The following is a 9747-nucleotide window of genomic DNA, read 5'->3' as shown; positions in this document are numbered from 1 at the left end:
CCACCATATTTTACTGTGGGGATGGTGTTCTCAGGGTGATGAGAGGTGTTGGGTTTGCGCCAGACATACTGTTTTTCTTGATTGCAAAAAAGCTAAATTTGACCAGAGTACCTTCTTCCATATGTTTAGGGAGTCTCCTACATGCCTTTTTGCTAACACCAAATGTGTTTGCTTGTTTTTTTCTTTAAGCATTGGCTTTTTTTCTGGCCACTCTTCCGTAAAGCCCAGCTCTGTGGAGTGTACGACTTAAAGTGGTCCTATGGACACATACTCCAATCTTCGCTATGGAGCTTTGCAGCTCCTTCAGGGTTATCTCTGGTCTCTTTGTTGCCTCTCTGATTAATGCCCTCCTTGCCTGGTCTGTGAGTTTTGGTGGGCGGCCCTCTCTTGGCAGGTTTGTTGTGGTGCCGTATTCTTTCATTTTTTAATTAAAGGATTTAATGGTGTTCCGTGGGATATTCAAAGTTTCTGAAATTATTTTATAACCCTACCTTGATTTGTACTTCTCCACAACTTTGTCCCTGACCTGTTTGGAGAGCTCCTTGGTCTTCATGGTGCCGCTTGCTTGGTGATGCCCCTTGCTTAGTGGTGTTGCAGACTCTGGGGCCTTTCAGAACAGGTGTATATATACTGAGATCATGTGACAGATCAAGTGACACTTAGATTGCACACAGGTGGACTTTATTTTACTCCTTATGGGCAGGTGGGACGGTAGCGTCCCACCTGGCCAACATCTGGTAAAATTGCAGAGCGCGAAATTCAAAAATACCAAATTCAAATATTTAACATTCTTAAAAATATATGTGTTATACATAAAAATAAAGCCTAACTTCTTTTTAATCTAGCCGCTGTGTCAGATTTCAGAAAAGGCTTTAAAGCGAAAGCAAACCATGTGATTATCTGAGGACAGCGCCCCGCATACAAACACATGAAAATCATATTTCAACCAGGCAGGTGCGCCACAAAAGTCAGAAATAGCGATATAATTAATGCCTTACCTTTGAAGATCGTCTTCTGTTGGCACTCCAAAATGTCCCAGAAACATCACAAATGGTCCTTTTGTTCAATAATGTCCTTCTTTATGTCCCAAAAATGTCCATTTATTTGGCGCGTTTGATTCAGAAATACACCGGTTTCAACTCGCCAAACATGCCTACAAAGTATCTAATAAGTCACCTGTAAACTTGGTCCAAACATTTCAAACAACGTTCCTAATCCAATCTCAGGTACCCTAAAACGTAAAGAATCAATCAAATTTAAGAAGGAAAAAACTGTTTCCGGATAAAAACAACGTGAAGCGCGTTCCAGTTCACATCAAAACAGTAGAGTCCACCTGGAGGGACACTTACAATGAATAGCACTACTTCTTCATTTCTCAAAAGAAAAACATCGAACAAATTCTAAAGACTGTTGACATCTAGTGGAAGCCATAGGAACTGCAACCATGTTCCTAATAATAAGGGTATCCCATAGAAAATAAATGGAAAATCCTATGACCTCAAAAAAAAAATTCCCTGGATGGTTTTTCTTCGGGGTTTCGCCTATCATATTCTGTTATACTCACAGACATTATTTTAACAGTTTTAGAAACTTCAGAGTGTTTTCTATCCAAATCTACCAATTATATGCATATCCTAGCTTCTGGGCCTGAGTAGCAGGCAGTTTACTTTGGGAACGCTTTTCATCCGGAGGTGACAATACTGCCCCTAACCAGAGAGGTTAAACGTTCATCCGGAGGAGAGGTTAACTAATTATGTGACTTCTGAAGGTAACTGGTTGACCAGATCTTATTTAGGGGCTTCATAGCAAAGGGGGTGAATACATATGCATCCACCACTTTTCCATTTTTTTTGTATTTTTTTTTAAACCTCTCTGGGATAGCGGGACGCTTGCGTCCCACCTGGCCAATAGCCATTGAAAATGTAGAGCGCCAGATTCAAAAAAATTATATAAAATCAAACTTTCATTAAATCACACATATAAGATACCAAATTAAAGCTACACTCGTTGTGAATCCAGCCAACATGTCAGATTTCAAAAAGGCTTTTCGGCGAAAGCATAAGATGCTATTATCTGATGATAGCAAAATGTCAACAAGAGAATGTAGCATATTTCATTACTATTAGCATATTTCAACCATGCCGGCGCTACTCAAAACGCAGATATAAAATATAAAACATGCATTACCTTTGACGAGATTCTTTTGTTGGCACTCCAATATGTCCCATAAACATCACAAATGGTCCTTTTGTTTGATTAATTCCGTCCATATATGTCCAAATTGTCCATTTATCTGTCCCGTTTGATCCAGAAAAAACAGCTTCCCCTTTGAAGAATGTCACTACAAAATATCTAAAAAATTACCTCTAAACTTTGCCAAAACATTTCAAAGTACTTTTGTAATACAACTTAAGGTATTTGTAAACGTTAATAATCGATCAAATTGAAGACGGGTCAATCTGTTTTCAATACAGGACATCAACAACCTCACGCTACTTTTCAAGTCTTGCGCAACAATCAAACGAAACACAAGACGTCACTTTACTTCCTGGTGTATTTCTTCCTCATTTTTCAAAAGAATAACTTCAACCTATTTCCATACACTGGCGACATCCAGTGGAAGCAGTAGGAACTGCGAGGGTAGTGATTAGAATTCTGGCCAGCCCATAATAACTCTTTGAACAGACAGTGACTTAAAAAAAAAAAAGTTAGTCCTCAAGGTTTTGACTGCTATATAAGTTCTGTTATACTTATAGATATGATTCAAACAGTTTTAGAAACTTCAGAGTGTTTTCTATCCAAATCTACTAATAATATGCATATCTTATATTCTGGGGATGAGTAGAACGAAGTTGAAATTGGGCACGCTATTTTTCCCTAAGTGAAAAATCTGCACCCTATCCTCAAGAAGTTTTAAACAAGTAATTTTTTTCATTTCACTTTTTTTGGACTATTTTGTGTATGTCCATTTCAAGAAATCCAATAAAAATCCATTGAAATTACTGGTTTTAATGCAATAAAATAGGAAAAACGTCAAGGGGGATGAATACTTTTGCAATGCACTGTATTTGTGACTCACGCTGAATACAACAGGATCAGACCTTACCGTGAAATGCTTACTGACAAACCCTTAACCAACAGTGTAGTTTTAAGAAAATAAAGTTAAGAAAATATTTACTACATAAAGTAAAGTAAAACACAATAAAAAAAACTATAATTAGGCTATATGCAGGGGGTAAAGGTACCGAGTCTTGGTGCTGGCATTAGCTGTAGCTGAGCTAGGCTATAAACAGGGGGTACCGGTACCGAGTCTCAGTGTTGGCATCGGCTGTAGCTGAGCTAGGCTAATAACAGGGGGTACCGGTACCGAGTCTCAGTGTTGGCATCGGCTGTAGCTAAGCTAGGCTAATAACAGGGGGTACCGGTACCGAGTCTCAGTGTTGGCATCGGCTGTAGCTGAGCTAGGCTAATAACAGGGGGTACCGGTACCGAGTCTCAGTGTTGGCATCGGCTGTAGCTGAGCTAGGCTAATAACAGGGGGTACCGGTACCGAGTCTCGATGTTGGCATCGGCTGTAGCTGAGCTAGGCTAATAACAGGGGGTACCGGTACCGAGTCTCGATGTTGGCATCGGCTGTAGCTGAGCTAGGCTAATAACAGAGGGTACCGGTACCGAGTCTTGGTGTTGGCATCGGCTGTAACTGAGCTAGGCTAATAACAGGGGGTACCGGTACCGAGTCTTGGTGTTGGCATCGGCTGTAACTGAGCTAGGCTAATAACAGAGGGTACCGGTACCGAGTCTTGGTGTTGGCATCGGCTGTAACTGAGCTAGGCTAATAACAGGGGGTACCGGTACCGAGTCTCGATGTTGGCATCGGCTGTAACTGAGCTAGGCTAATAACAGGGGGTACCGGTACCGAGTCTTGGTGTTGGCATCGGCTGTAACTGAGCTTCTAGCTAAATCCAACTCTTTCCCTCCAATCCTCTTCGCTACGTTCCGGTTGAAACATGAATGGTTGAATGCCACCATGTAGCTAATAGAACGTAACAAAAATGGTTGAATTGGTATTTAGAGGAATCACTTGAACACATTGATTCTGGTCCGTTTCTTTCAGTTCATCCAGAGGATTGTGTTGTCAGTGACCTCCTTCTTTTCAAAAAAGGGCCTGCATTGGCCGAGGAGCCAGAGCTTGAAGAACCGCCCAACACAAGTTAATTGTATATTTAGCAATGAATCTGGTGATAGGAACATCACAGAGAGATGTGTTTAGTACCAGGGTCCTTAGTTTTAGTGATGAGCTTTGTGGGCACTATGGTGTTGAACGCTGAGCTGTAGTCAATGAATAGCATTCTCACATAGGTGTTCCTTTTGTCCAGGTGAGAAAGGGCAGTGTGGAGTGCAGTAGAGATTGCGTCATCTGTGGATCTGTTGGGGCGGTAATGCGAAATGGAGTGGGTTTAAGGTGTCTGGGATGATGTGTTGTGAGCCACGACTAGCCTTTCAAGGCCCTTCATGACTACACATGTGAGTGCTACGGGGCGATAGTCATTTAAACAGATTATCTTGGCATTCTTGGGCACAGGGACAACGGTGATCTGCACCGTGTTGTACTGGCGCTGTTATTATTCAGACCACACTAGAAAAAGTGTTGCTTGGCTGAATCCTTTCAATATTTATTCTCTTCCTCCTCCTTGCATTTGTGTGTGTGTGTGTGTGTGTGTGTGTGTGTGTGTGTGTGTGTGTGTGTGTGTGTGTGTGTGTGTGTGTGTGTGTGTGTGTGTGTGTGTGTGTGTGTGTGTGTGTGTGACTATCGGGTTAGAGGCGTGCCACATTTATTGGCTATTCTGGCCAAGACAAACACCCCATACACACGAACACGCACACACTCACACACACCGCATGGAGCCGGCCTATATTGCCAACCCATCACAGCCCATCAGCAAAACTCTCTGTGTCATTCTCTGTGTGTCAATACTGGTGCTTTCCTGTTCTGAGGATCCTTACTGGTGCTCTCCTGTTCTGAGGATCCTTACTGGTGCTCTCCTGTTCTGAGGATCCTTACTGGTGCTCTCCTGTTCTGAGGATCCTTACTGGTGCTCTCCTGTTCTGAAGATCCTTACTGGTGCTCTCCTGTTCTGAGGATCCTTACTGGTGCTCTCCTGTTCTGAGGATCCTTACTGGTGCTCTCCTGTTCTGAGGATCCTTACTGGTGCTCTCCTGTTCTGAGGATCCTTACTGGTGCTCTCCTGTTCTGAGGATCCTTACTGGTGCTCTCCTGTTCTGAGGATCCTTACTGGTGCTCTCCTGTTCTGAGGATCCTTACTGGTGCTCTCCTGTTCTGAGGATCCTTACTGGTGCTCTCCTGTTCTGAGGATCCTTACTGGTGCTCTCCTGTTCTGAGGATCCTTACTGGTGCTCTCCTGTTCTGAGGATCCTTACTGGTGCTCTCCTGTTCTGAGGATCCTTACTGGTGCTCTCCTGTTCTGAGGATCCTTACTGGTGCTCTCCTGTTCTGAGGATCCTTCCTTGTGCCATATGTGTCCTGGCAGAGGGAGGAAGGACATGGACGGATGTCTGATTTCATCACCTCACTTTGGTGCTGGAGATGAGATGGATCACTGGGTATCTCTGACGGGCTGATTTCAGTTAGCAACGTCACAATTGCTGTTGCATTTTCTAGTTGAAAATGTGTTTCTGTGGAGTAACTTCCAAGGAGACGGTATGTTAGAGGCTGTGGGCTAGAACTCTGCTTCCCATCCCGAGCCCGACTGGTCTCAACATTATACATCGGGTTAGGGCCCTTGTAGGGCATGGATTTCCATCAATAACTAGTCTAAGGGTAGCTGAGCCATTTGCTCGTGCTCTACTGCCGCAGTACAGTCACATCTGACTAAGATCATAACGTCAGAAGAGCTTCAACCTCGTCCAATAGGAGAGACCAGAGAGTTTAGATGAAAAGTTGCTAACGGCTAACTGCTCCCTCACGCCTCGTCCTTGAGCAGAGCAGCCCGAGCGGAGACGTTGCTACGGATACTCACAGACACAGAGCTGCCGTGGGACAGAGCGCATGCAGAGTGAGCAGCGCGCGTGGAGCGAGTGACAGACAGAGAGGAGCAGCTGACGGATTTACTAACAGAGGAAGTTGTTTCAGAATGTTGTATTCCTGCCGCACAGGCCTCTACTGTCGGTTAGACGCACCTTTAAAGATACAACAATACCATGACTTGGTTAACGGTCTTTAATTGTTTTGATCTGCTAATAGTGTTCAAATACATGTGAGCTCGACCAACATAGACACACAGTCTATCTCCAAAGTCACCATAACACATTAAACATCTGGTTTCTGCTCTATCTGGGAACAGGGGAAGCTCTTTCTGTGTGTAAAAATAGCATTGAGAAGATACACAGAGAAACGTCTCCATATGTCTCTCTGGGAAGAAAAGGTTGCCTTCGGGGTGAAACTGAAAATGTAGACATCTGTTTTCAATACAGTTCTCTCTTAGTCAAACAGAAGAATAGAGATGTAAGGCCCTGGACTAAAGTAGTGCACTATATAGGGAATAGGGCTCAGGTCCAAACAAGTGCACAATATAGGGAATAGGGCTCTGGTCTAAATTAGGACCCCGATGTCTTGCTCCCAGACAAACTAAACAACTTCTTTGCTCGCTTTGCGGACAATACAGTTCCACTGACACGGCCCGCTACCAAAACCTGCGGGCTCTCCTTCACCGCAGCCAATGTGAGTAAAAAATGTAAAAGTGTTAACCCTCGCAAGGCTGCCGGCCCAGACGGCATCCCTAGCCGCGTCCTCAGAGCGCAGACCAGCTGGCTGGTGTGTTTACGGACATATTCACTCACTCCCTATCCCAGTCTGCTGTTCCCACATGCTTCAAGATGGCCACCATTGTTCCTGTTCTCAAGAAAGCTAAGGTAACTGAGCTAAACAACTATTGCCCTGTAGCACTCACTTCCGTCATCATGAAGTGCTTTGTGAGACTAGTCACGGATCATATCACCTCCACCCTACCTCTCACCCTAGACCCACTACAATTTGCTTACCGCCCCAATAGGTCCACAGACGACGCAATCGCAATCACACTGCACACTGCCCTAACCCATCTGGACAAGAGGAATACCTATGTAAGAATGCTGTTCATCGACTACAGCTCAGCATTTAACACCATAGTTCCCTCCAAACTCGTCATTAAGCTCGAGACCCTGGGTTTTGGCCCCGCCCTGTGCAACTGGGTCCTGGACTTTTTGACGGCCCGCCCCCAGGAGGTGAGGGTTGGAAACAACATCTCCAACCCGCTGATCCTCAACACTGGGGCCCCACAAGGGTGCGTTCTCAGCCCTCTACTGTACTCCCTGTTCACGCACGACTGCGTGGCCATGCACACCTCCAACTCAATCATCAAGATTGCAGACGACACTACAGTGGTAGGCTTGATTACCAACAATGACGAGACGGCCTACATGGAGGAGGTGAGGGCCCTCGGAGTGTGGTGTCAGGAAAACAACCTCTCACTCAACGTCAACAAAATGAAGGAGATGATCATGGACTTCAGGAAACAGCAGAGGGAGCACCCCCCATCTAACTCACCTGGTTATACAGTATGTCACATATCCAGTCCATGCCTGGTCTAACTCACCTGGTTATACAGTATGTCACATATCCAGTCCATGCCTGGTCTAACTCACCTGGTTATACAGTATGTCACATATCCAGTCCATGCCTGGTCTAACTCACCTGGTTATACAGTATGTCACATATCCAGTCCATGCCTGGTCTAACTCACCTGGTTATACAGTATGTCACATATCCAGTCCATGCCTGGTCTAACTCACCTGGTTATACAGTATATCACTGCCAAAGGTTCTGAATACTTAAGTAAATGTAATATTTATATATTTCTATTTGTAATACATTTGTGAAAATGTCTGAAATCCTGTTTTGCTTTGTCATCATGGGGTATTGTGTGTAGATTGATGAGGGGGGGAGGAACTAACAAAATCAGGAAAAAGTCAAGGGATCTGAGAAACTACCTGAACCAGTAGTGAGGAGGGAGGAGGAGGAGGAAGGCAACACAGTAATTGGCAGGGATGATTTGTAGCCCTGGGAAGAGGAGTTGTGGCTCAATGACATCGGTGCCAAATCAATATAAAGTACTGTTCATTTTCTTCCCCTCCGATGGCCGTGATGCTGCCTAGTCATTGGATGAGGCCCCTCCAATGGTCGTGATGCTGCCTCGTCATTGGATGAGGCCCCTCCAGTGATTGTGATGCTGCCTAGTCATTAGGTGAGGCCCCTCCGATGGTCGTGATGCTGCCTAGTCATTAGATGAGGCCCCTCCAGTGATTGTGATGCTGCCTAGTCATTAGGTGAGGCCCCTCCAATGGTCGTGATGGTTGTCGTGTTTAGGATGAGAGACATTTTAGGAGTTGAACATTTGATTAAAAATAACAATGCATACATCATCACCCCTTATTCTCCTTCCCCCTTGTGGTCCAAGCTCCTCTACCTGTGAGGGATTGTCAGTATAACCTGTCAGCCTGTCCTTGTATGGGGTGTGTGTTGTTATCTATAGTAGTTGTGGTCACAGAGCAAATGTTTTTATTTATTTAACAATCAATCAATCAAATATACTTATAGAGCCCTTTTTACATCAGCAAATGTCACAAAGTAATATACAGAAACTCAGCCTAAAACCCCAAACAGCAAGCAATGCAGATGTAGAAGCACGGTGGCTAGGAAAAACTCCCTAGAAAGGCCGAAACCTAGGAAGAAACATACAGAGGAACCAGGCTATGAGGGGTGGCCAGTCCTCTTTTGTCTGTGCCGGGGGGAGATTCTAAGACTACATGGCCATTTACGGCCAGATTGTTCTTTAACTTCTTGTGGGCAGGGGCCAGCATTTTCACTTTCGGAAAAATAGCATGCAAATTTCAACTGCCTGCTACTCATCCCCAGAATATAAGATATGCATATTATTAGTAGATTTGGATAGAAAACACTCTGAAGTTTCTAAAACTGTTTCAATCATATTTGTGAGAATAACAGAACTTATGTAGCAGGCAAAACCCTGAGGTCAAACCATTCAGAATTTGTATTTTTTTGATGTCACTGTCTTTTCAATTAGTTTTTTAGAGACACCAGATTTCTAATTGACTTGCTTGCAGTTCCTACCACTTCCACTGGATGTCACCAGTCCTTGGAAATTGGTTGAGGTTATTCCTTTGTGTACTGAAGAAGTAGGGCTATCGTAAATGAGGGTCACATGAAGTACATTTTTTGAGAGAGCCACGTTACGAAAAAAGTTCTGTCAGTTTGTTTTCTTTTTGTATTGGACACAGATCATCCCGTCTTCAAATTGATCGATTATTAACGTTTAAAAATACCTAACGTTGTATTACAAAATTAGTTTGAAATGTTTTGGTAAAGTTTACATGTAACTTTTGATATATTTTGTAGAGAAGTGGCGATAGTTGGAAGCTGTGTTTTTCTGGATGAAACGGTCCAAAAAATTAACATTTTGGATGTCTATCGACGGAATTAATCAAACAAAAGGACCATTTGTGATGTTTATGGGACATATTGGAGTGCCAACAAAAGAATTTCTTCAAAGGTAAGGCATGATTTATATTTTATTTCTGCGTTTTGTGTCGTGCTTGCAGTGTTGAAATATGCTACTCTCTCTTTGTTGACTGTTGTGCTATCATCAGATAATAGCATCTTATGCTTTCGCC

The 9747-nt window shown here is 43.7% G+C and overlaps 1 protein-coding gene across 1 annotated transcript in view; it reads right to left on the bottom strand.

The window, feature by feature from the left end:
- Positions 1 to 5981: 5981 nt before the first annotated feature.
- LOC139531416 (uncharacterized protein FLJ40521-like) overlaps positions 5982 to 9747 on the bottom strand; it is a 67673-nt gene continuing 63907 nt past the window's right edge. The window contains exon 3 of the mRNA XM_071327864.1: positions 5982 to 6048. Within this exon, the coding sequence (XP_071183965.1) occupies positions 5982 to 6048 (67 nt within the window). The remainder of the gene's footprint in view (positions 6049 to 9747) is intronic.

Source organism: Salvelinus alpinus, chromosome 10, assembly GCF_045679555.1.
Source record: "Salvelinus alpinus chromosome 10, SLU_Salpinus.1, whole genome shotgun sequence".
Classification (NCBI taxonomy): Eukaryota; Metazoa; Chordata; class Actinopteri; order Salmoniformes; family Salmonidae; genus Salvelinus; species Salvelinus alpinus.
This window is presented reverse-complemented; position numbering and strand designations above follow the sequence as displayed.